The sequence below is a fragment of the Mustela nigripes genome, chromosome 17 (genome assembly GCF_022355385.1).
Source record: "Mustela nigripes isolate SB6536 chromosome 17, MUSNIG.SB6536, whole genome shotgun sequence".
NCBI classification, from domain to species: domain Eukaryota; kingdom Metazoa; phylum Chordata; class Mammalia; order Carnivora; family Mustelidae; genus Mustela; species Mustela nigripes.
The window spans coordinates 22,133,985-22,159,637 of record NC_081573.1 but is presented as its reverse complement, the minus strand read 5'-3'; the positions used below and the strand labels follow the sequence as shown (position 1 = coordinate 22,159,637).

Genomic DNA, 25,653 nt, shown 5'->3' with positions numbered 1-25,653 from the left:
GGCGCCGCTCGACTCCGCCCACAGAGCCCCTCGGCCCGCCCCTCCGCGGCGCTCGCGCCAGACCTCCCCCGCGTTATGCTAGCCCGGCGCGGCCCCGCCCTCCACCGCGCGCGCCAGCCTGCCTCCCGCGTCCGGCTCCGCGCGGCGCCGCAGCTCGCGCCGCGCAGGCCCCGCCACGGCCCCAGCCCCGCCCCTCCAGCGCGCAGGCCCTGTCACTTAGCCCCGCCCCCGATAAGGCTCCGCCCCGCGAAGGCTCCGCCCCCCAGGCGGTCCCGAGCGCCTGGGCTGGCTTGCGCGGCGGCCGGGGCGGTCCTGAAAGCTGTAGTTGGGCGGGCCCCGGCCCAAGGGCTGCCGCTGAGGGGCTCGGAGCCGGTCGGGGCGGGGCGGAGGGTGGCGGGAGGGTGCGAGGGCGGGCCGGGGGCCGGTTCCGCGCGCAGGGATTTTTAAATGTCCCGCTCTTAGCCGGGCGCAGGAGCAGCCGGCTCGGCCGCCAGCGCGGTGTAGGGGGCAGGCGCGGATCCCGCCACCGCCGCGCGCTCTGCCCGCCGCTGCCTCCCGCCTCCCGGCTTCCCGCTCGCCTCGGCCTCCTGCCTCCGGCCTCGGCTCGTGCCGCCTGCCTGCCGCGGAGACGGCTTCGGGTAAGGGCCCTGTCGCGAGCTGCGGGACGGCGCGGCAGCGAGGACTCCCACAGCTCCCGGGTAGGGCCAGGCCGGGCCGGGGTGGGGGTGGGGGTGGGGCGAGGCCGGGTCACCGGGTCCCTGAGGCGTCAGCGCGGGGTGCCCCGGTAGGGTGGCTCAGAGACGGACTAGGAGGAGGTGTTGAGGGGGAGACTGAGGCAGCCCGGGCCGCAAGGGAGGCGGTGGGCCGGCGGGGATTTGGGGGGCCGTCTGGGTACCCCCCAACCCCGGGTTCGGACCCGGCATCGCAGACTGTTGGCGGCGCCGCGGGTGACAGGCCACCGGGGCCCATCGGCCATTTTCCTGACCGGCCCGGGAGGCTCCCGCTGCCGCCGCCCGCGCGGGAGGGGGAGGGGTGCCCGGGGTGGGCTGGCCGGCCCTGGCCCCCTACCGCCGGTCGTCTTCACCCCACTGCCCGTTTTGTACCCTCAAGGCCTGAGACCTGATCCCACGCCCCAAGCCATGCCGAGGGAGAGGAGGGAGAGGTGAGTGGCCCTGTCGCTGTGGGGACAGGAAGGGTGTTCAGTCGTGGGGGAGGGGTGAACCCAGATTTGGGGAGAACTCACCCTGACCTCTGTGCCACCCTGACTTTGCAGGGATGCAAAGGAACGGGACACCATGAAGGAGGAAAGTGGCACTGATGTCTCTGTTCGTTCCAGGAAAAGGAAGGCAAATGTGGCTGTTGTGAGTACAAAGGAGACAGGTGGGGGAGGAGGATCCCCCCCCCCCCAAAATCTTACCTGAGAACCAGACTGGGCTCTGCCACATGTTTATTGTAGGGGGTTAATGGGAGTGCATTTGGGAGAAGTGGTGCCCACAACCTAACCAACTTTTTCTTTCTTCTCTCTCTCTGTTTTTGTCTTTGAACTGTTTGGTGTGTTTCCCTGGGGGTGGGTTTGCTTTATTTTAGTTTTTGCAGGATCCAGATGAGGAAATTGCAAAAATGGACAGGACGGTGAGAAGTCAGTGCGGCAGTCAGGTAGGTACACTTGCTGATTGGGCCTAGGTGGAGGGCCTCCTGCTCTTTGTGGGTTAGATTGAATCTTAAGCCCCCTTGCCTCCTGCTGAAGGCTTGTTCTGTACCTATGACCACAGTACATATGGCTGAGCTCTGTACCCATTAGTGGCACTGACCTCTGCCAGCCATGGGATTCCAGAAAGGTCTTGGGTTCCTCACCAGCACCTTTGAGACATCTTTGATGTCTGAAAACACCAGAATGGACATCAAATAACTCAGTTCTCTCCTTTTGCCCTTGAGGAAACCCAGACTCAGAGGAAGAAAGTAACCCAGAGTCCTGTGCAATCCAGGGGCAGAGTCCATCCTAGAACCCTGTTTCTGGGCTGTTGAACTCGGGGGGAGGGCTCCTAACACAGAGATCTCTGGGTAACTGTGATGATGAGGGTTTGTGTGTGTTTGTAAGCAACCACGAATTCTCCCTCTCTATTCTTCTATTTTTCCATCATGTCATGGTGCTTAAGGACCTCCCACTCCCTTTAGGTCACCCCCTTTAGAATCCTGCTCTGGGGGTTCTGAGCCCATCCAGCAGTTAACCTACAGTGACTTCTGCTGGCTGGGGCTTGACCTGGCCTCAGCCAGAGTATTAGTGGAATATTCTTTGTGACGATACATGTGTCTCAACCCAGTTTTTTAACCGACTAGTCCATTTCTCTTGTCGCTGTGGAATGGAGTTACTGCCAAATTTCCCACATGCTCATGATATCATTACAATATCAGAAGTTCTAACAGAGAAAGCTTGTGTTATCTCTGTACTTCCAGAAATGGCTGGAGACGGTAGTTACAGCTCTAATAGGGGAAGCAGCCTATCTCCAAACTAGTGGGTCAGGCCTTCTGACCCTATCACAGAGAAAAGCTGAGCTGAGCAGGAGGAGAATTTGAGCTTGAGGGCAATGGTCCCAACTAGGTTAACAATGGGCGGCACATCACTTTGTTGGGCTGTGAGCAACAGCCATAGCAGTTGGTTCTGGAAGAGTGAGGGGCTTTAAGGCAGTGGGTTTGCAGTAACAGTTGTCATTGTACATAGACCTTAGTAAATAGCATTTCTGGGGAGGTCCACTGAATATTGAACAAGGGGTTGATGATTTCCTTCTCATTAGATGAAGAAATATTTCACTTAAGGGAAGGATATAAGACAACGCTTTCTTTCCTTTTCCTCTTCTTTAAAAAAATAAAGAACAAACTTTAAGCAGGGTGATTTGTGTGGGACATGATAAAAATGGATCTCTGCTTTGTGAAACTCAAGATTATTTTGCCAACTGTTTCTGAATTGAAATTTCCAAGTGAAAATGAAACAAAGGCATCCATATTGACTTCTTAGAGTTGCAGAGTAGTTTCTGTTCTCCAGGAGGATCCGCGCAGTGCTCAGGTGCCTAAAATGGGGCTGTGGTCCTATCCCTAAACTGTGGACAGTTGATCGCTCTGGTATATGAATAGCCGTATCATTTCCCACTAATTAGAAGGAATTTTCATGGTTGTTCCGAGATTAACAACAACAGGTTTCTGCACATTTCATAGAGCAGATAGCTTGAAAATTGTCCCATCTACTTATGGGGGTAGTTGTTGTCTTGTTATTTCTCTGTGTAGATTCATAAACCTAGATTTTTGGGGTAACACAACCTTCTTGCCTATTAATTACACAGAAATTTCTCAGAGGAGTTATAATTCAACCCAGTACAACACCCTTGAGCTACCTGTGGGCTTTATCCTAAATCCTTATAACTGCTTCATTAGGACCACAGAGAACCTTGAATTCTTTCTTTAGGCCTTTCTTACCAACAAGACTACCCTTTTATCTAAAATCCATTCAACATAATTTGTTCTGTTGTTTAACTTTTTGCATGAGACCCACCTTTTTTACTGAAGTGAATCCTGGCCTTTTTTTGTTGTTACTTCTTAGCCCCTGATTTTGCATAGGTCATCCTATTAATTAAAAATGACATAAAGAGTTGGGGTGGTTAGAAATAGTCGAAATTGGTATCTTACTCTTACCCTTTTCCTTCTTAAAGTCAGATGGATTTGGGTTTCTTTAAAACCCAGTATCTGCTCAAGAGAAAGAACAGAGACTTCAAATTGTGCTTCACCCCCTGGGTCCTAAAACTTTCTGAACCACATGTCTGCTTGTGGGTCATCCAGTTTGTCTGTGAACTCCGAGTTGGAAACTGCTGCCATTTTCTCCTCAAAACTGCTTTCAGCTCTTTCAGCCATCTGGCTGCGGAGGGTGGCACCCAGCTCCTGCCTTCACAGCTAGAATTCATTCTTGAATGAAGAACAACTTGAAGCAGTTATGTGACCCTTTCTGCGTCAAGGAAATGCTACCAGCACATGATACTAGAGCTGGAAGGAGAGGTTGCCCTTCTGGAACAGCTGTTGGCAGGAGTTGTCATGGTTAATTTGCATGCCCAATTCTTCGCACCCTGGGTGGAGAAGAACTTTATCCTGCTTTGCTCTTCTCAGCATACTGAAAGTGCTCTGGCTGCCTCTGAAAGTGACTGGTGTGTCATGAGAGCCTTGCTCTACCCTATTCTCCAGACAGCACCTGGAGCCCATGTCTCCATGCTCATTTCTAGTTGCCCCATTGTTCCTTTTCTTCTCTAGGCAACTTTAATAAGCTGTCTGCTTTAAAAAAAAAAAAAGTGCCAAGAGTCTCAGACTTCCACAGGGTTTCCATACTGGCAGGATTTATCTGCCACATTGTCACCAGAATCACTCATCTAATTCAAAAAAATCCATCATAGGCTTCTTTTCTGAGTAGGATGATAAACAGAGTAGCTTTAAAAAGACGCTTTTCTAAAAGGCAAAATGACCTTAATATTCTCCAAATATTGAAAATTGAATAAAATTAACTATCTGGAATTTTTCAAGGAAAAGCATATTTGGGTTTTTAACGATGGTTTATTCACTTATCAGTTATTTGAATCCTTCTGTGCAAGACTTTTGGGAAAGGATTCAAAGGTCTTCAGGGGTATCTGGCTTCTATCTCCACAGACTTCTTGGTATAGCCTATAACCATTCCTGGATTTGGTTTTAACTAGGCAGATATTCTTTTTGTTTTGTTTTGAGTTAAGGAAAACAAAAGGTCCCAATTATGTAATATATTAGGCTAGTCTTAGAACCAAAAGATGTCACATTTGATGGGTTTTTAAGATGGGGAGACTTTAAATATAGATGGCAATCAGTTTACATTTTGATCTTTTAGGTCTGTGAATGTGGAGTGCTTATGTAAATACTTTTACTGGAAATCCTTTCACTTTTAAGAAATTTTAGTAGATTAGTTGTACTTGTTAAAAAAAACAAGTCTTCAATTGTGACCAAGCAATCCCACAGCATACCTTAGAAGTTATGCCTAGTATCTCACTGAGCTGCAGATGGATTTGTATTGGTGGTGGTAGTGTCATTTTTTGTAATATAAGAGCTGTTTGCATTTTGTCTTGACCACTCTTGGGTCCATCTTACTGCTCCGGTACAAACACGAGGGTGACAACGTGGAGGACAAAATGCTACTGACCTTCTAGTTGTCTTAGATGTTTACTGCATAGACTCCTAAGCCAATGACAAGTGAAATGAAAGCTTGGAGGCATTACTGTGGCTTTTACTTTCATGTTCCATCGTCATCTGAATTTAGTACAGAACATGTATTTAGGCCTGGGGATTGCTCTCAGTATGAAGACATTTTCTGTTTTACTGGCTGTTCTACAAATCAGTGGGTGTAAAAATAGCTGGTTCATATCAAATATTTAGAAATGTCTTTTTTCTTTTACAGCCATGGAACGATAATTCTGTGTGTGAAAACCCCTGCTCCTTCATTCCCACACCTGACAAGGAAGAGGGTGAGCCAGCATCCCCAAGTTCCACGTGTGGACTGCAGAGTTTCATGCCCTCCAGAGCCTCACCACTGCCTATATTGAAGTGAGTCACATACCATGTGCCTTCCAGATCTTTTACTCCTTGTGCACAATCTCACCAAGTTAGTGTGGACGCATACTGACACCTACCTTTCGTCTTTCACTTCTTTTGTATTTTGTAGCTGGGCAAATAGAGACGAGGTGTGGAAAATTATGCTAAACAAGGAGAAGACATACTTAAGGGATAAGCACTTGATGCAGCGGCACCCTCTCTTGCAGCCTAAGATGCGAGCAATTCTTCTGGATTGGTTAATGGAGGTGAGCTTGAGTCTTCCTGCTGACTGGAAGCATTGACCACTTCTAGAATCTTCTATGCTATTATGATCTATTTTGCCATTTTGCTTGCATGCTTCCTTAGAAGAATTTCTGAAGTCTCTTTACCATGAAGATATTTTTAAGTTGGCCTCTAGTTTTTTTCTCCAAAGTTCAAATAATTACCAAAGTTCTATTTTCCACTTAACTATAAATATTGATATTTGGTCTTTGTTAATTAAATTGCTTTTTAAACTATCCAGTGGAATGCAGATAACAGCTATTCGATAGCCACTATCATAAATTTTAAAAATATATGAGCAGGCTTAATCTTTAACAGCTAGAAAGCTTGCATTGTTCCTTTTTAACACCTTGGAATCCATTTCTCCTTCCCCACAGAATATCATCCTAACAGAATATATTGTTCAAATCTTTTATTGGTCGCACTGTCAGACTTCTCTGCAACAATTGATCAAAAGAACGAGTATTACAAATTGTGATGGGTAATTGTTAAACATAAAAAATGATACTGTGTGGGCCTGCACCTCCCTCTGAGAGGCAGTGTGGGTAACTCAGTGGTGCCTCGATGAAGGGGTGCTTCCTGGACACCTGGAAGCCTTGGGTGATGAGAAATGGGCTCTCTTTGTAATGTTGAAGATATCATATTTATGAAGAAGGACATGGGGAAGCTAAGTGTCTATTCCCTAAAAACAAACTCTGCTGTGTACTCTTTGGAAAGCCTATAATCGAGGGGTATGCGGCCCTCTCTTACGCTCACCCTAGAATCTGATCCCTTGCTGCCGCCTCACCACATATCCTTCTTGGTCAGGCAAGTCACTGAACTTAGAATCTTGGTTTTCTCATCTGTCACATTTTCTACCAGTACTTTCCTTTCAGAGTTTATAGGGATTAGAAATCGTAGGCAAGAAAAGATAGTTGTTTTTAACATCCTTGATTTGCTTTTCTTTATTGGTCTCTGAAAACGTTTACATTTTCTGTACTGAGTTCTTGGCCTTGCCGTTGCCCACTGCAGTCCCACTAATGTCACATAGCCCTTCTGGGCCCTTGGAGACATTCTAGAATCTTCTAGAATGAAGATTCTTAAATCTTCTAGAAGACATGCCTCGAAACATTAGATGTAGTATACTTTACTGTCAGCTTCACCTCATAAGATGTTGTGATGGAGAACTTCTATTTTGTATAATGCAGGTGATGCTAAATATGTTAGGGAAGGTTTCTCTCTGAAAGTAAATCAAAAAAGTCATATAATACCATTGAAAGGATAGAAAAGAATGGTAACCTTTTTGTCTTCAGTGGAATGAGACTGTAGGCTTGTCTGCAGTGATGCTGTTTCTCAGCCCTGAGCCCAGCCAGAAAGTCTGCGTGCATATGGGAAAGGCAGTGCTCAGGCCATGTGCCTAATTGTGAGCTGGGTGACAGGTTGGAGAGTTTGTTCCTGAGAGGACAGAAGCTCTAGTTTCACTTCTGATCAGATCATAATAGTATTACTTTATAAAAAACAGACTTCAAATATGCCTCAACCTGGACTTTAGAAATACTCTTTAGTGATTGATGGAATTTTCTCTCAATGTTCTGTTGTTTCTCCCGTGCTTTTTCTACTTTTTAACCCCATAAATTGCACTCACACATGAGAAGGCCTGTGTAGGAATGGCAGGTCTATATGCATAATCAGACATGATAGATTGTGGTGATGAGTGGAGGTCTACTATTTCCGTGGTCCTTTCCTCTTCAGCTCGCCCATGTGCACCATTTTACCCAATCTCTCAGCAATCCTGTGAGGATCCTAATTTTAGAGTTAGAGATTATCATTCACGGTTTTTCCATGAAAATGCTGCTTTACCAGCCTATGCACGTTTGCTCTTACTATTACACTTAAGAACACTTAAATCTTTCTGAGTCCCAGCTTTGTACTGTCCTTGTACTTAGGGACAAGCCAGGTAACAGTCCTTTCAGAAAAACAAAGTTCTCTCTCTTGATTTGGTTGTATTGTCCTTCACCAAAACTCATGACAAGTTTTTTTGTCTTTCTTTTTTCCTCAAGTAACTATTCTAAAATGTAATAAATATTTTTTTCAGGTGTGCGAAGTCTATAAACTTCACAGGGAGACATTTTACTTGGCCCAGGATTTCTTTGATCGGTATATGGCAACACAACAAAATATTGTAAAAACACTTTTACAGCTTATTGGGATTTCATCTTTATTTATTGCTGCCAAACTTGAGGTAAATTATTTTCAAATATTTGTTCTGTAACACATACTGTTTCTTGAGATCCCCCGAGATTACTGGAAGAGGCCAACTGTTTGTCTACATTTTTCTAATTTGAGGTCATCTAAAGTGAAGATACATGCAGAAAGGGCTAGAAATTAACCAAGAAGTGAGGGAAGTAGTGAGTATATAAAATGCTTAGGGGAATGTAGTTACTTGAAGCCAAAAAATTGAACTTTTTGACCAGTGGAGTAGCTCCTGTATTTAATCCATGATGTTCCTTCTCTCTTTCTATGCTTGTATACTAAAAACAGTGAATGTGGATGTATACTGTAAACTGAAACTATTAGAGAAATTTGCTAGTCATTTCTCCCTTTTATTTCCTTCTAGGAAATCTACCCTCCAAAGCTGCACCAGTTTGCTTACGTTACAGATGGGGCTTGTTCAGGAGAGGAAATTCTTAGCATGGAATTAATCATTATGAAGGTAGGTTACAAGTTGATTTTTCAGTCCTTTTCTTTAAATGCATACATAATATCTTTTCTACATTCAGTGGAAGTGCCTCTGACTAGGTGTTCTCCAGCTGGACACATTGTGGCATGGAGTGTGGCTGGATTTTGAACTCCTTTAGAGGCCCAAAGGGAGCAGAAATGTCTATTTTTCTGCCCCCCTCAACCATTGATCTGACCTTTCTCTCTGTTTTCCCCTAGGCCCTTAAGTGGCACTTAAGTCCCCTGACCATTGTGTCCTGGCTGAATGTGTATATGCAGGTTGCGTATCTAAATGACTTATATGAAGTGCTCCTGCCTCAGTATCCCCAGCACATCTTCATACAGATTGCAGAGGTGAGTGGCTTTGTTACCTCTGGGGGTTCCTACCCCACCAGGAGACGGAGGAACTCAGGATAGGGGCTGGCTGCCTGCTTCAGTGTTCTTTTCTGCTCTGCAGCTTTTAGATCTTTGTGTCCTGGATGTTGGCTGCTTAGAATTTCCCTACGGCGTACTTGCTGCTTCTGCCTTGTATCATTTCTCCTCATCGGAATTGATGCAAAAGGTTTCAGGTATGTTGGCTTTCCAGTTCACTCACAAGAAGTATTGAACTTACAAATCGACGGAGCCTAACATTTACTTTGGTTGCAGGGTATCAGTGGTGTGATATAGAGAAGTGTGTCAAGTGGATGGTTCCATTTGCCATGGTTATAAGGGAGACAGGAAGTTCCAAGCTTAAGCACTTCAGGGGAGTTCCTGCTGAAGATGCACACAACATCCAGACCCATATAAACAGCTTGGATTTGCTGGTGAGTCGCGTTCTTTGTTCCCCAGATAAACTCCTGAAACCACCTGAGCAGCTTCTCCACTCCTCTTTGGGCAGCCTCCAGCTATCCTCGAAAGCCTCCAATTCCTCTAATTCCTTTGAGAAAGAAAAACTGTGTTTAATAGATGTGATGTCTAGATAGCACCGCAGACCAGCGACTTCAGATTGTTCTCTGCTGTTCTGTTGCCCTCCCCTCTCTGCGGACACAGGACACGAAGCCTAAAGGATGCACTCTTCCATTTTTACCATTTCTCGCTTTTATTTTTACCAGGACAAAGCCCAAGCAAAGAAAGCCATATTGTCTGAACAAAATAGGATTTCTCCCCTCCCCACTGGGGTCCTCACCCCCCCACAGAGCAGTAAGAAGCAGAGCAGTGAGCAGGGGACCGCGTGAGCACACCAGCCTCCTCCACCCAAGACAGTCGTGCGGAAGCGCCCGCCCCAGGTTCTTGGCTGCGCACCGGGGCGGAGGCGTGCGTTAGCTTTTACAGATATTTAAATGGAAGAGCATGTCTCTTCTGCAACCGAAGTGTTTCTGTGGATGGCATTGGACAGGGACAAGTGTTTTTTATTGAATGCTTAGAGTTTTTGAAATAAGTGGGTCAAGTACACCAGCCACCTCCAGAACACCAATGAGTGCTCCAGATGCTGCTAAGGAGGGTGATACTTGACTTGATTGACTGTTCACGCACGGAACAAAGGCTTGAAGTCGCGGAGTGCCACGTTGCCGAGGGCTCCTCTCGGGTGTGCTGGGCTGTGTCGCGTTGAGGGGAACAGGTGGTTGTGAGCATTGTGATGTGGAGCCCACAACCAACTGTGCTGGGGGCCTGCCCTTTTCACACTATCAGTTGACAATGTACAATGCCTTTTATGAACTGTTATTTTGTAAGTGCTGCTACGTCTATCCGTTTTTTTAATAAAAATAACACTGTCTTTGAGACAGCTGGTTTTATGAGCTCTGTGTGATCATTTGAGTTAGAAGTCTTCTTTGAGTGTGGCTGTATCAAGTTCTCCTTTTTCGCTTCATACCTCTTAAAGCTCCCACCTTTCAAGCAAATATATTTAAAAGAAGACTTCGGAAGTGAGCATTAGGGATAGCCACAAATGCCTCGATTTGGCATTTCTCCCACATTGTCCCAGCCCTGCACAGCGGCTGCTCAGGTGGGGCTCACGGGCTGGCTGTGGCAGGACTGGGGAACTCGAGTCTGCAAGAGGATTCTTAGGGATAGTGTCTGCGCTACGACACGCCAGAGGTCATAAAGCATCTCTAGTAAGTGTTCCTCCACACCCTTTTCATCCTTACCCACATCTTAACCTGAAGAGCTTTCATTGGGAGAGCTTGGTAACAAAATGTCATAGCCTAAAACTATACTTTGAGAAAGAAAATGTATAATAAAGTGATAATAGAGCTCAAGTGCACAGTCTGTTCCCTGACCGTTGATGGAGTCCCCAAGTGCCATGCTAATGGAGGAAGTCCCTGCCCATTTTAAGGCCTAACATGTAGAGGTCACCCCACATTTTGTGGAGCATTCTCATCGTGGTGGTCTTTTTTTTTTTTTTTTTCTTTAAGATTTTAATTATTTATATGACAGAGGCACAGCAGGAGAGGGAACACAAGCAGAGGGGGTGGGACAGGGAGAAGCAGGCTTCCTGCTAAGCAGGGAGCCAGCCCAATGCAGGCCTGGATCCCAGGACCCTGGGATCATGAGCTGAGCTGACCATAGGTGCTTAACAACTGAGCCACCCAGGTGTCCCTCATCGTGGTGGTCTTGTGTGTCTCACTTCCTTGCAATGCTTTGGTGAATGGGTTCAGAAAAAGGAAGGGCAAATGAGCAAACAAACCCACTTATTTTTAACTTGGTATTTTATCTCACTTTGCAAAACCCTGTCAGAAGTGGAAAAACAGCCATTTAAAAATCTGTATCCTATTTATATGAAGTTGGAGAGAGACCCTACTCCTTCCTGTTGTGACGCTATAGTTCTGGCACGTTTTAATACAGCATTCTGAATGAATGCATTATAAATTTACATGTGCTGGTAGTCAAATGGTACTCCGAGCTAATTGTTTCTTCATCTCAGGCAGAGATGCTCCCAGCTTAAAAAGCAGTGGATTTTTAACAGCGATCATTCATAAGTGACTTGTTGGAAAAATCCTAAAAGTGGTTAATTCACATTTGGCATTTTCTATGCATTTTTGGGCACCAGAAACATTACTATTTTCAAAGCTATGGATAAGTCTTAGGGCTTGACCGGTGAGGTAACACTGGTCTGAACACACCTTTGAGGCAAACACTACTTCATGGCCAGTCTAGCCCACGTGCTGAAATGCGAATGCCTTATATGCAAATTCAAGAGTTCTGCATTTCTGGACCTCGGTGCTTTTTGTTTTTATCAAATAGCAGTGTTAACCACAGGCAGCTCTAATGAAGGATGTGTCCCGGGTGGATCCTAGGTGGGAAAGTGAAATTCATAGGAACCCATATTTTCTGTGACTTTGCCAGAAACACTAAGAGCCACTAGTAAGTAACATCCAAGTTTCCCAGCTCTAAGGAGCTCCTCCCTTTCTAGTAGTCAACACCAACTTTGCTGCCTCGCTGGTTGGCTCTGCATACTCATTTGCCAAATCATTTTTGTTTTGCCATTCAGCTAAACCCAGCAGAGGCCAGGGGATGCCAAACAAGACATCGGAGGGGAAAATGCCAGCTCTGGTCCACCTTGGATGAGTAAATACTCTGAGGCAGAGGTGGTGAGCAGGAGGACCCAGAGGAGGTGGTGACGTGGTCTAGTGCTAGAGGAGAAGCTAAGAGAGTAACTTATTGACCAACCATAAGGGCTGATTGGATTGTGGCAGAGCAAACCACATCCTCATGTCACGCCCTAGCTCACAGTTCACTCGCTAGACCTCCCCAGAGTTGCTCTGGTGTCTCTGTCCCCCGTGCGGAAGAAAGAAAACCATGGTCTTCAGGTAGTGGGTATGCAAGGCCTTCCAATGCCATCTTCTCCTCATGGAACTCACCTTCTTACTGCAAGGATTTCACACCAAGTGGATAAATGATGTTGAGGTTCACAGGGACTTGAAGTTCCTAAAGGCAGATAAGTAAAGCTGGTGAGCCCTTTAAGATTTGGAGCACAGAGCAAGATAGACTTCTAGCCTCTAACTCAGATGCAAACGAGATTGGCGTTTATTCGGGCAAAATTAGGCTCTAGCTCAGAGCAGGGTTGGAAAGAGAAATCAAATCTGATAATGTCTAGTCATATTTACCCAACCGTGCATTTCCCTACCACATGTTCAACATTTTGAAATTCAAATCACATTTATACCTTGGACATTGTTAGAAGACTATTTTTATCCCTGCTGTAATCATCTAATTTGCTGATTACAGGTCTCAAATTGCCACAGAGAACTCAATTTTTGAAAGAATTGTCCTGTTTGATCAAATATGTTATTCAAGCAATGCAGTCATTTGTTCCACAAGGTTACCTGCCAGGCAGAGCGAACCAGGAGTAATAGCATTAGAAGCCTATACTTAAAATCAAGCATTAGCTAATCTGCCTGTGACAATAGAGTCTTAAATATAATTTGCTGCAGATACTTCAGTTCCCGCACTGACAGACAATTGCATTTTGTATTCAATGAGCATAGACTTTTCCCTACCTCATCCCAATTCCAAATTTAACTCCCGAAGACGCTGATGTGCTCAGTTTCACAGGCTTACCAGGTACCATTTCCCAGGAGCCTCAGACGGGAGGCCAATGCTGTCCTGTATTGAATAACGACTCCCTTTACACCCTAACCCCCCGCCTGTCTCTTAAATCATTTTTCCTGATCAATGCCAATTCCCAAACTCACGTAGCATCTGACTGCAGTCAGTTCTGGTCTGATGCTGGCTTCCTCATTGTGGTATGTGAGGTGGCCTCAGTCCTGAGCCCCTGCTGTGCACTGGGCACCACCAGTCCTAGAGATGAAAGCACATGGGATGCAATCCTAGAGCTCAGGTGAGCCTGTCTGGAGCCGGAAAGGAGCACGGGGGCATGGGAAGGGCCTGGAGCAGAGCCGGTGTGTCTGTTTGAGAGGGTGCTGCTGTGTCTGCAGCAGTAAAGAGGAGTCACGGTCATGACTCAGTAGAGGAAATAGGAGATGAGGCAATGCAGGTGACAGAGGCCACGTCATAATGGGCTTTTACACGTCAGGCTGCACATGGGCCCAGTGTCCCTGGCAGCAGGGAGCTGGTGTTTGTGAAGGGGACGGTGATGGGCTCAGACCTGCGTCTGGAGGCAGAAGTTGAAGAAACAAGCCCAGAGTTCTGCCTCTTAGCGTCCTGGGAAAAGGACCGTGTGCTTCATGCATCAGTGATTTCTAAATGGCCCTGCCTCTGTGACTACCCCACCTGTCCTTCCAGGCCACAGTGACTTCTGCACCTGCATCTCGGCCTGTCTGCTCATCCACAGGCGCTTAGACCCTCAGCTCCCATAGGAGACCAGCCTCGCCTGTCCCACACTGCTGTCCCCAGAACCTCCCCTCTGAAGGGTTCCTCCACCTGCGCATCTCCTCCTAGCAATGCACTTTGCATCTTCTAGGGAAACTTTGCATCCTCTAGAGAAACTGCTTACACCACTTCCCGTTGTTAATACAATGGAAACTAGCGATACACAATACACGCTCCCACGCATCAGACAGGCAAACACGTTTAAGTGCAGAAAGCAATACAGTAACTTACATGAAGACCCATCCCCAATTTCTCGTCACATTTTTTTTAAAGGACTACAACATTAAGGATGCCACCAAAGGGCCCCCTTGTCTCCCTCCCCTGTTCCATTGTCTTTCCTCCTCAGAGGAAATAATCACCCCGGGATCAGTGTGAATGATTCCCACACATATTTTTAGACTTTTATCTTTTATATTTGGCTCCATAAGCAATAGACTTAGAAAAACACCTCTCTGGGTGTTTTAAAAATCGGCAAGAGTGGCATCCATCCTTACCTATAATAATACCACTTCCTGGGGCACCTGGGTGGCTCAGTGGGTTAAGCCTCTGTCTTTGGCTCAGGTCATAATCTCAGGGTCCTGGGATGGAGCCCCCCCGCATCCCCCTCTGCCTGCCTCCTGTCTACTTGTGATCTCTCTCTGTCAAATAAATGAGAGCCTGCTTCCCCCTCCCCCTCTGCCTGCCTCTCTGTCTACTTGTGATCTCTCTCTGTCAAATAAATGAATATTTAAAAAAAAATAATAATACCACTTCCTATTCTCTTTCAAAGTTATTTTCAACATTTACCTGCATGAACATATAGAGGGTTGGATTTATTTATTTTTAACTGTGGTCAAGTTTTCTCTTCTGTGACTGTCCCACGAGGTATAAAGTTCCTCCCAGGCCAGCCCATGAGTAGGTCAGCAATGCCGTCACCGTCACCGACGACGCTGCCATGAACATCTCGCACACGCGTGGGCCATGTGTGTGGGTTTCTCCTGGGCATGTCCCCAGACCTGAAAACCACCACGTCAAAGGGCGTGTGCTCCTGTGGCTTTACTAGGTGTGGTCAGCTAATTCCCCAAATTATGCCGATCAATCCTCCCAGCCAGGGAGCAGGAGAGAGCCTGCCTTCCCGCGGTGGCTCCAGGACTTGCGAAGGCCATCTTTTCATCCTGTGAAAATTGCTATTATTTAAGTTCCTTGGCTTTTCTCTGATTGTGGATGCAGAACATGTGTGATATGATAAATTAGACTTCTATGGACATGTACAACAGAGAAAGTAAAAATCCCCGAGGTGCCATCCTTAACAGTTTGTATGTTAAAATAGGGTTTGTGGCTCCAGAACCTTTTCTATGCAGACACGAACATATGCATGGACAAAACATTTGCTGGGTTTTATACAGAGCTGTTTCATCTAATTATATCTCTTAAGTTGCTTAAAAACGCACATACCCATACACACCCACCCCCTCCCATTTTTCTTTTTCAGTGATTGCTTGGCAATTGATTTCATTGCTTAGCACATCATTTCAGGGCCTGGCACATGATAGGCGCTTATTAAATATTCACTCCCTGGATGAGCAGGGAGATGGATTGGTTTTTAGATATGTAGTCGTTTTCATTAAATTTCTTTCTCTTCCATGCCCAGAAGAATACATGCTATCTTCCACTTGGCAAAGACCACATGCAAACTGAGAAGCAAGAAGCAAGACCCGAACAGAGATGCTGCTGCTGTTCTAGTGTTTCTTCTGGGCAAAGGAGCCCCACACCATTGAATTCCAGTTCCTGGAAGGGTCACAAGAGTGGAGTGACACACAAAAGCCCGGACTCCAGTGCATCATCACACAGAGAGCAGAGAGGCAAAGCCATTCTCTGAGTCCTCCAGATGGTTCGTTGTGTCCCTCTTGCCAAGCTAACCAAGTGATTACCTTGTTGTAGAGGAGCAACGAGCAATCCGTCATCGTGTGAGATGATGACTCGGTCTGAAGCCCTCCCCCTGAACTTCGGTGTCTTCCATCCCTCCCCGACTCTGTTCAGGGTCCCTGGGGCTCTCGGGGGGAGAAGAAGAGGCTGCCCATCTGGGCTGCGGGGCTGCTGCCGCCGTGGGGAGCTCTGTGTTTGGGCTGCTAAGAGGTTTTGAAACATTTGAGCCGATGTGTGAAAGGTGGGAGAGCTCACATAGGCTTGTGCCCACCCCCCAGGCTCTGACAGCCTGGCCGGCAAGGCCCATAACGTGCAGACCGTCAGAGTGCCCACGGCCCCCTGCCCCTGGCTCGGGAGTCCCTGCCTCTGATTCTCATCCACACGCTGCCGACCTCCCAGAGAAGACAAATGCTTGTGCCCCGAACTGTGAAAAGCAAGCAAAGAGTACAAAGAAAGAGAGCAGAAAGGTTCAAGGAAAGTGACAGAGAGACCAGACTATTTGAGCATGTTCACGATCAGCATTGTGGTGTCCAAAGACATCTTTACCTGTCTGCCTCCCACAGGCGTTGGAGTTTCAGATTCCTGGACTTCCGGGAGAGTCTCGGCTCCCCGCGCGATGCTGTGGGGCTTCCGGCTCATCACTGACCCATTTTGGGCTTCAGACCCCTCAAGGGACCAGTGAGTGGGAGGCCACAGCATGTTCTCTCAGTGGAAGCCCAGGCTCTCAGGGGTTAAGAGTGGGTTTCTGTTTCTCTTCAAAGGCTGGTCTTCCAGGTGGTGATGAAAGCCGGGGTTGGGGTGTTTTTAGGTTTGCAGTACACTTCAGGGAACTTCCCTGCTTCCTGTCATGCAAAGGAGGTTTCATTTCTCTTGACATCAAGGGTGGGTGGGGGACGAGGGCGACAGCGCACAGGGCAGAGGACAGGCTGGCAAGCAGGTGGGCCGGAAGCTGGCCAGGGGCAGAGGGCTGCCCCACCTCCCCCAGGTCCTCCAGGAGGCCTGATGACCCTCAGGGTGACCTCTGACACTCGGCCCATCTCAGGCATGTCAAGGCCAGACAGGGGATAAGTGTGATTCTGGGGCTGCTTCCAGAAAATGCTCCCACCCCCACCCAAAGGCTGGTGCCTGAAAGGGGCCTGGCTGTGCAGGGTGGCCCTGGACAGGGTCCCTGAGGGTGGGGGTGGGGGCAGCTGGGGTCCAGCTTTGTTCTTCCTTGAATAGAACCTGTGCTGTCAGGCTACAAAATGCTCTTTCTACTTCTGCCCTGGGAGGGAGAGCACGGAGGCACCAGAAGACACATTGCAGCAGAAAAAGATGAGTTTTCAGATCCCGGGAGTGATTTTCTGCACCGTTCATTTTAGCGACGTCCAGGGCAGTGGAAGGAGAGGGCTCGTCTGTGGACGAGATAGATGCAGGTGCCAATAAAGAATTCATGGGAGCACAAAAGGCGGGCTGGGCGGGTTTTATTAATTATATTTCTTTTATCCTCCTAACAATGGCATGTCACTAATCTTCACTGAATGTGCCCAATTGATGCTAATGATTTCATCCTTTTGTTTCTGTGTCTAAAAAAAAAAAAAAAAGGTCTGTTTGCCCCAGCAAGTCAGGCCCAGAGTGAGCCTGGAGCCCAGCAGGACCCGGGAAGCTCTCCTCTGGGCCCCTCCCCCTGTCCTTTTGGTACCGGGGCAATGGCAACGGCACTGGCAGTGGCCATTTGTCCTGTCCCCAGGCCCTGCCAGCCTCCTGCTTTGCCATAATCCAGTGGACAGGTACCCTTGCTGACGTGGGTGGCTGGGTGGGTAGGAGTGTGCATGTTTGGAGTAGCATCTCAGGGCCAAGAACCCTTCTTGGTGCACCTCGAATCACATTCCTCACCCAAGGGTTCTTTTTGAAGAACAAAAAATAGAGGTTATAGATTGCTTTCTTCCCGCAATCCCCGGCTACTGGTATTGCATTTCACTATTTGGCATAAATTGGGCAAGGGTGTGTGTGCTGGAACACAGAGATGATTGAAAGGGCCCCAGAGCATTTGCCCCTGTCTGTCACCACCTCCCCCGCTCCCCCAAGCCTGGGAGGAGTGGTCTCGAATGGCATCGAAGTTTCCAAGTGGAGAAGTGCTGAACCTCACGGTCCTCTCCTTCTGGCTGCCTCCCCATCTCGGGCTGCCAACATCTGGCCCCGGACAGGTCCGAGGAAAGCATCTAGCGCAGAAACAATGTTTCCTATCACAAATTAAACAGACAAATATGCTTACCTGGCACTTAGGCTGCTGTGTGGAGATTAACTTCCCTCGCAGGAGAGGTGGGCTGGTGCACGACCTGTGAGCAGCCGGGAGCTAAAATGAGAGCCCCGTGTGAGGACTCTCGGCTGCAATGGCTCAGAAAGAGCTTCTAGAATGGGGTTGGGATGACCCTCCTGCCCACCCTTCCCCACCATAGCCCTGGTTTGTGGGAAGGTCCTAGAGCGGGGGCCCAAGTGGCCAGCTCCCCCTGCCGCTTGGATGGCAAAGTTCTGGTTTCCATGCAGGGGAATTATGGTGTCCTACAGCTGACGATGGGGGCCGTGGGCATAGTCGAGGGTGGGTGTGCTGCTGCAAGTTCATGGAGGTTGTTTGGGAGGAACAGGCAACTCTTCACGCTGGCATTGCCCATCTCCTCCTCCACCTGGCTTCCTAACCTCCGGATGGCCTCCTGGCAGGCGACGGGGACCAGTGTGTTCAGCCAGTGCACCAGGCCCCTCCGGGCAGCCTTGGTGGCACCAGTGCTGAGAAAACCCATTGTCACCATGGGGGCTGATGATGCCCTGGTGGAGGGCCCCACTTACTCGCTCATCTTGAACAGGTGCTGGACCCTGGCACACTCTGCTGCTGGAAGTCTTGTCACGGCCACCCCAGCTTGGGCAGAAAGTCTCAGCGTGACAGCCTGCAAAGTAATCCTACATTTGAATTTCATCTGCAAATCCTCATTCCTCCAGACAAGCTCAAACCTGCACAGATGGCCCCTCACACCGAAAAGTAAAAATAACAAAGCTTGCGATTCCAGGCCTCCCTTTTTCTCTGGGCAGATGTGCCGTGGCACATTTCGGGAGGCGCACAGCCTGTGGCCCGGCAACAAGCCCTCTCCTCCTGTGTATTCTCACTCGCCCCTTCTGGAGTGATAAGGAGTAGGGGGAGCAGCCATGGCCACTCCGGGGGTGTTCCTGGATACAATTCTGGGGTTCCTGAGCCTTTGGAGTGGTGCAAAGGGGTATGGGGCAAGGAAATTAGAGTGAAAGCTCATCCCTCACTCCACTGCCCAAGACGGGCCATACGGCCGTCCACAAGATGGTCCAAGGAAGAACTGAGGGACTAGAGCAAGGACTCGGGTAAAGTCATCAGTGAAAGAGGGACAAGGGGATGTCATGCATGCCCAGGGCACGGGGCAGAGTGAAGAGAGGAAACTCTGGGAGTTCCTGATTTTCTGAACTCCTCCAAACCCCAAATAGGCACAGGGGTTTTGATGACTCATTAATTCTCTCCCCCAGTGTTTGCCCAAAGCTTCTATGGCTGGCCCTGAGGTATGGTTATGGACAAGACACACTCAGGGAGCACTGGCCAGAGAATATTCAGTCAAGACTCTCTGTGGGCTGGGAGGCTACAGATTCACTGGTCAGGAAGGCCAGAGTAGGAGACTGAGAGAGATTGTAGGAGGCAGGAGCCTCCTGCCAGAGACACTCTCCAGATAACTGTAGCTCAGATCAACCTCTGATAAGCCATGTGGCCTGGAGCCCCCAAGTCTCAGCCTTCTCATCAAGAAATGAGATGGCCAGATGACATAAAGATGTTTAGCTGCAAGTGAAACACAATTCAAACAGGAGAAACAAGGAATTCACGGCTACTTTTAACTAGATAGCCCAGGGGCACACATAGCTTCAGGAATGGCTGGATCTGGGTGTTCATATGCTATCATCAGGAATCTGTCTCTCTCCCTTGCTTAGCTCTGCTTTGTTCTGTGTTGAGCTCCTCCTCCAGATGGCACCTGCCATTATCTCCAGGGTAATATTCCTACCAGCAAGCACCTCCTTCCCAGAACCTCTAGCCAGAGTCCTGAGGATGACACTCATTGGTCCAGCATGGGTCACGTGACCATATTTTCTCTCATCACTGTGGCCAGAGGGAGGCAGTGCTCTGACTGGCCAAATGTGGGCTGTAGCCAGGCCCTGGGGCAGGGTTGGAGTCAGTCCCATCCCAACTACCTGACTCCATGGAGGAAGCAAAGGGATACTGTTCTGAGAAAGCAGCAAATACAGAAACAAACACCAGAAACCCTCTGAAACAGCAAAGATCTGAAGCTGCTGCAAAAATCCCACTTCAGGATCCTTTTTGCTGCAGGTGTGTGGCCACGGCCTGTGCCAGCCCAGCATGCAGGGAAGGTTCCAGACACTCATATAAGGATGCCTGCCCCAACACCCTGCCTCAGGGGTGGCAGCAACACCCCACTGAGGTCTACCTTCCGCTCCCTCCCCCAATTTTCCCTCTGGCTTTTCCTAGGTCTCCCTGTTTTCCATTTCCTTCCTTAAACCAACACCTGTGATCCCCTAGTTTAGCCAGGAGGAAAAAGACAGAGATCCGGAGGGTCCTCACTAGCCAAAGCCCCAGTCCTGGGCCTCTCATGCACAAAGCCTGTTTGCTACCCAGAAAACCATTGTGGTTAGACTTTCCCTCTTCAGTAGAATAAAGGTGCCCCATCCAGCTTCACACTGCAGTTCAGGGAGGCTCAGAACGGGTGTGGCCAAACACGCTAGACCTCTGGTCTTCCCATGGGGGTGGGGCAGAGGAAGCGGCATTATCAGAGGGAGACAAGCTGAGGCTGGTCAGTAGGTAGGTGAGTAGGAAGGAGGCAACAAGGAGGGTTCAGCTGCTGGGGCACCACACAGGCCTGTGTCACTGTCTTGACCTGTCAGCGAATGCATCAGGGCAAGTCACTGTTCGAAGGTGCTTGCCAGGAGCCTTCCACGAAACAGATCTTGAGGAAAGAACAGGGGTTGGGCTTGGATTCCAGCAGCAGAAAAACACAGTTCCCAGCCAGAGTATGGGTGCGCACCACGGCGTGCATAGCACTGTCCCCAAGGTTTTATTTAGTCACTTAAGTCTCCCACCACCCCGTTTTAGAGAATAAGAAATTGAGACAGGACGGTTCAGGTTCAGCCTCTCGCCCAAGGTCAAATGGAAGGAGGTAGGGGGCTGTTTCAGGTGTCTATACTGCATAAGAAGCCTGGGGTTGGTTAATCCTATTAACCAGCTTAGGTGAACCCCCAAAGCCAACCCAGGGTCCCAACCCTGAGGGAGGCCCCAGTACTCCCTCAGGGACCACCGGACCTAGGGAGCCCGAGTCGCGCGTGCACTTGCCAGAGCGCTGGGTACTGCCCGTAGAGCGAGGTAGATCCGCCTTTGGGCCAGGACACGCTCTCCTCTGAATCCTGAACACTCTGTCCACCCCTCCCAGGCCTCCGCCAGTCCTGACTCCAGGCGGCGGCCCAGTGCTGATGCGGCGCCTCGGGGTCGCGCGGGCGGGCGCAGGAGGGGAAGGATGGAGAGGAAGGGGAGGAGGAAGAGGAGGAGAGAAGAGAACGGGCGGCCAGGGTAGGAGGCGGCTCCGGGAATGAGCCCACGAGTGTCTTGGACGCTGCCCAATGCAAGGGTCGCTGACGACCCCCAGCTCCCTGAAGAAACAGGTGGGTCCCAGAAGAAGGGTCTTGCGGCGACGCTGGGCCAGAACCCCACCCCCAAGGTCCACCCCCCACCCACGCTTGGGCGGAAGCTACCGCCCCCATTTGGCTAACGCGGCTTCTGAGCCTCCGGTGGAGGCGGGCACCGCTGCTACCCTGCTGCACAAACGGGGAACCTTAGGCCTTCCCCGAGTGTCCCTGCCAACTCCCAACTCCTCGGGTGGGAACAGGACGTGAGGAACAAGACCTCACAAGACGCACGAAGGAGCCAGGAGGCTCAGGACCTAGGGCGCACCACTTTCTGGCCTCGTGGCTTTGGAAAAGTTTCTTAGGCGCTCCGGTGCCGCTTCTTCCATCTGTGAGATGGGACCGTGCCCACCCCATCTGGCTATCACAGGTTTGCTACGTCCTTTAGGGGGCAGGGCCTGGCGCGGCTAAGCCCGACCTCAGTGCCGCCCAGGAGCAGAATGGGGGGACCTGCACCTCAGCCTAGCTCGCGCGGCCCTTCTAGGCCGCGGCCTCCAGGACCGGCACCCGCCGCGCGCGGCAGACTGCTGGCCCCGCGGAGCCAGCCGGCAGCCCGCACCGCCCACAGCGCTCAGGCTCTGCTCCACGTGCAGCGTGTTTACCCACGTGACACCGCCCCGCCCGCCGTCCCCCGGGCCCCGCCCCTGCCTCGCCCCGCCCCGCCGCGGCCGCGGGAGCGCGGTTGGAACCTTGGTGATGACGGCGGCGGCCGCCAGGCGCTGAGGTCCCCGAGCGCGGCCTCGCGCCGTCCCGACGCCGGCCGTGAAGACTGAGCGGGCCGCTCCCTGTCCAGGCCAGTCGGGCGCGCGCGAAGCGAGGGGGCGAACCTTGGGTCAGTTCGGGCTCCGGTGCTCCGCGGGGTGCGCCCCGCGGCAGGGGCGGGGCCGGAGCAGCTGTGGGCGGGGATGGGGGCGTAGCCGTTTCCGCGCCGGCGCTCCGCGGGGCCGGGGGCGGGGCGGGCCGGGGGCGTGGCCGCTGTCGAGCGCCGCGGGGTTGGAGACTACTGGACCCCAGAGCGGTGGGAGGGGAGGTGCGTGCGTCACAGTGTGCTAGCCCGGGCTCTCCAGAGGCAAGCCCGGGTAAAGCTTGGCCATTCGCGAGAGGGCGCGTTCACTCCCGGATAAACTCTGCAGTCACTCCCTTCTCGGTCCTTCTCCCCTAGGCTTCCCCAGTGCGCCCTTCCTGCTGTCTCTCCTCGGCGTCCTCAGACCCTCCGGTTCTGGTGTCGCCCAGGGCTCCTGCCTCAGCCCCCTTGGCTTCTGGGCTGGCCCTAGGATGTCTGTCCATCCCTGGTTTGAACTCCCACCGCTGTGAGCGTAATCCTGGCAGTTCTACTAGCGGCTGACCCCTATGTGCCGGCGCTTTGTGAAATTCACTAATACCGCTTGGAGTTGTTAAGCCTAGAACCCTAAATCTTTGTCCTCTCCCAGACCATTGCCCTCGGTTCTATATACTTCTGGTCACACGTCTGGTAGACCCCTCACTGGATGTTCCACAGCCCCAAGTGGGCGAACGCGTCAGAAGTGGAACCCAGCTTCCTTCCCCAAATCTGCTTCTCCCCTAAGCTCCCCTCAGTGAAGAGCATCACCATCTCTTCCAGCCCTGTTTGGGGGCAGCCAACCCCCAAATAGGGCTTCAATTTTGGATCCTCACTCAGGAATGTAATCTGTCCCAGAATCCCATCAGTTCTATCCCCACCTCTCTCTGCTACACTCGCCTGCCCGGCTTCAGCTTCAAGGATTTCTAGGGGATCCATCCTTCTGCCTCCTGTCTCTCTCTCCTCCATCCAGCCTTCCTTCTCAAGAGCAAATTTCTAATGGCTGCCTTCAAATACTAGACGAAAACTAGACGAAATACTAGACGAAAATCCGAATCTTCTTGGACTTTTAAAAATCAGAAGGAGAATTGCCTAGTAAGTGGGATATGCAATCTAGATCTCCGGGTGTGAGTTCAAGCCCCTCCTTGGGTGTAGAGATTACTTAAAGTCAATCAATCAATCAAAAAAAAGTCAGAAAGAAGACAAGGATGTTTTTCTGGCAGGGCCAGAACATGGTCCTTGATGGTACTGGGCAGTGCAGTAAAGTGAGAACACGCAGATAAAGGATGGGAAGCAAAAAAGCAGCGGTTTCTGCTGCTTCTCCTGCTTCTTATTTTGGTCTTTTAGCAAGTTCAGTGTTTATAATACAGTTTTGTTGCCTAATTCCTACAGTGTGTATCAAATCCCCAGGACTTATTTATCTACTATTGATAAGTATGTACTTTTTTTTTTTAAGGTATTGTGTGTTTACTTATTTATTTATTTATTTTTATTTTATTTTATTAACATGTAATGTATTATTTGCTTCACGGGTGCAGGTCTGTGAATCATCAGTCTTACACAATTCACAGCACTCACCAGAACACATACCCTTCCCAGGGTCCAATACCACACCACCCCACCCCTTCCCCTCACCCCCCAGCAACCCTGTCTGTTTCCTGAGATTATGAGTCTCTTATAATTTGTCTCCCTCCCTGGTCCCATTTTGTATATACTCTTAAACTCTCATTCCCCTGCCTGCAGCTTTTAGTAACTCCCATTCCACACTGTTTTCCAAGGTTTTGTTGTTCGTTTTGATTTCTTAGATTCCATGTATAAGGGATATCATATAGTATTTGTCTTTCTCTGTCTGACTTATCTCACTTAGCATAATGCTCTCAAGGTCCACCGATGTTATGGAACATTGTTTTTGTTTTTTGGTCAAATGATCATCAACATAGAACACAAGAGAATCAACAGATGAATCGATGAACCTAATAACATTGAATAAGAGTAGCTTATATAAGATCAGAATGTAAAGTCAATAATTGATTTCTCTGCAATAAGAATACATTTCTTGAAAATGTAATAAAAATAAGATACCTTGCACAATACTGAAGTATTTAGAAATTTGTTAGGGACCTAACAAAAAAATCCACAAGACCTTTAAGGAGTTTAATCTAAAACTCAAATATATGGATGTTTTTTAAAGACCTAAATGTGCAGATACATAGTGGTATAATGCCTTAACTTTAAAAGAACATAAGTGATCAGGGTATTCAATGAGTTCCAGTAAAAATTCTAGCCTGATGGTGTTGAAACTGGGGAAACTGACTCCATGATATATATGGAAAAATAAAGGCCCATGATCTGCTAAGATAATTTTGAAAAAGAAAAATGAAAGGAAGGTCTTACTTTATAGACATGAAAATAGATTATAAAACCATAGTATTGAAATAATGTGATACTGGTACAGAAACAGATAGTAAGTGGAATAGTTTGGAGGGTCCAGAATAAATTCGTTTAAACATGATAATTTGGCATGTAATAGAGACCATCACAAATTATTAGAGGAAGGCTAGATTATTTTGTAAATGGCACTGGAAATATTGACTTTCCATAATGGAGAAAAAAATTGGATTCCTACCTCATACCATATACATAAACTCCAAAGAGATTAACTATCTAGTTATTACAGGTAAAAATATAAAGCTAATAAGTTAGAATGTAGGAAATATCTCTGTAATAGGAAAGGATTTATCATTACCTCTAAAGCTCAATCCATGAGGAGAAATATGATGGATTTGACTGCAGCAAAATAGAAAATGTTGCTTAACTTACAAACAAAATCAACATATGGGTGATAAGCTAGGAGGATATGTTCTCCAGGGCTTAACCCAACAGAAGGCTCTAGCTAGAATAATCAACAAACTTCTGAAAACCAGTCCAAAATAGAAAAGAAATCTAAAAAAGGCAAAACAAAGGCAAAGGGTATGTATAGGCCTTTCCCAGAGGGAGACTCAGAACGGCTAAGACGGACAAACAAGGCTCATCCCCACAGGGGATCAGAGGAAGGTGGAGTAAAGGAGCGAGAGCCACAGTACCCTTGAACTGACACAGTTGAGCAGGTCAGGTGATATTATTTATTTATTAGAGAAAGAGAGAGAGAGAGAAAGAGGGAACACAGCAGGGGGAGGAGGAGAGGGAGAAGCAGGCTTCCCTCAGAGCAGGGAGCCTCACATGGGGCTTGATCCCAGGACCCTGGGATCATGAGCGGGTCAGGTAGTATTAAGGGATGGCAGAGCATATGACAGGTGCAGAGGAATGCAATGCATCCATAC

The 25,653-nt window shown here is 49.0% G+C and overlaps 1 protein-coding gene and 1 long non-coding RNA gene across 3 annotated transcripts; one reads left to right on the top strand and one right to left on the bottom strand.

Moving 5' to 3' along the window:
- Positions 1-423: 423 nt before the first annotated feature.
- CCNE1 (cyclin E1) lies at positions 424-10,343 on the top strand. The gene is made up of 12 exons (XM_059382291.1): positions 424-638; positions 1,111-1,162; positions 1,274-1,361; positions 1,588-1,656; positions 5,456-5,601; positions 5,720-5,855; positions 7,946-8,092; positions 8,468-8,563; positions 8,788-8,922; positions 9,026-9,137; positions 9,217-9,374; positions 9,663-10,343. The coding sequence occupies exons 2-12, from the start codon at positions 1,140-1,142 to the stop codon at positions 9,783-9,785; spliced, it is 1,233 nt and encodes a 410-aa protein (XP_059238274.1). The 5' UTR covers positions 424-638; positions 1,111-1,139; the 3' UTR covers positions 9,786-10,343.
- LOC132005319 (uncharacterized) lies at positions 9,402-22,385 on the bottom strand. Of its 2 annotated transcripts, XR_009400776.1 has the most exons (8): positions 22,206-22,385; positions 18,607-18,704; positions 18,038-18,118; positions 17,008-17,177; positions 16,330-16,625; positions 13,242-13,347; positions 12,408-12,474; positions 9,402-9,487 (listed from the first exon to the last, which is right to left on the bottom strand). It is a non-coding gene; the product is annotated as an uncharacterized LOC132005319 (long non-coding RNA). The 2 variants fall into 2 exon arrangements; XR_009400777.1 differs by lacking the exon at positions 13,242-13,347.
- Between the last annotated feature and the right edge of the window lie 3,268 nt (positions 22,386-25,653).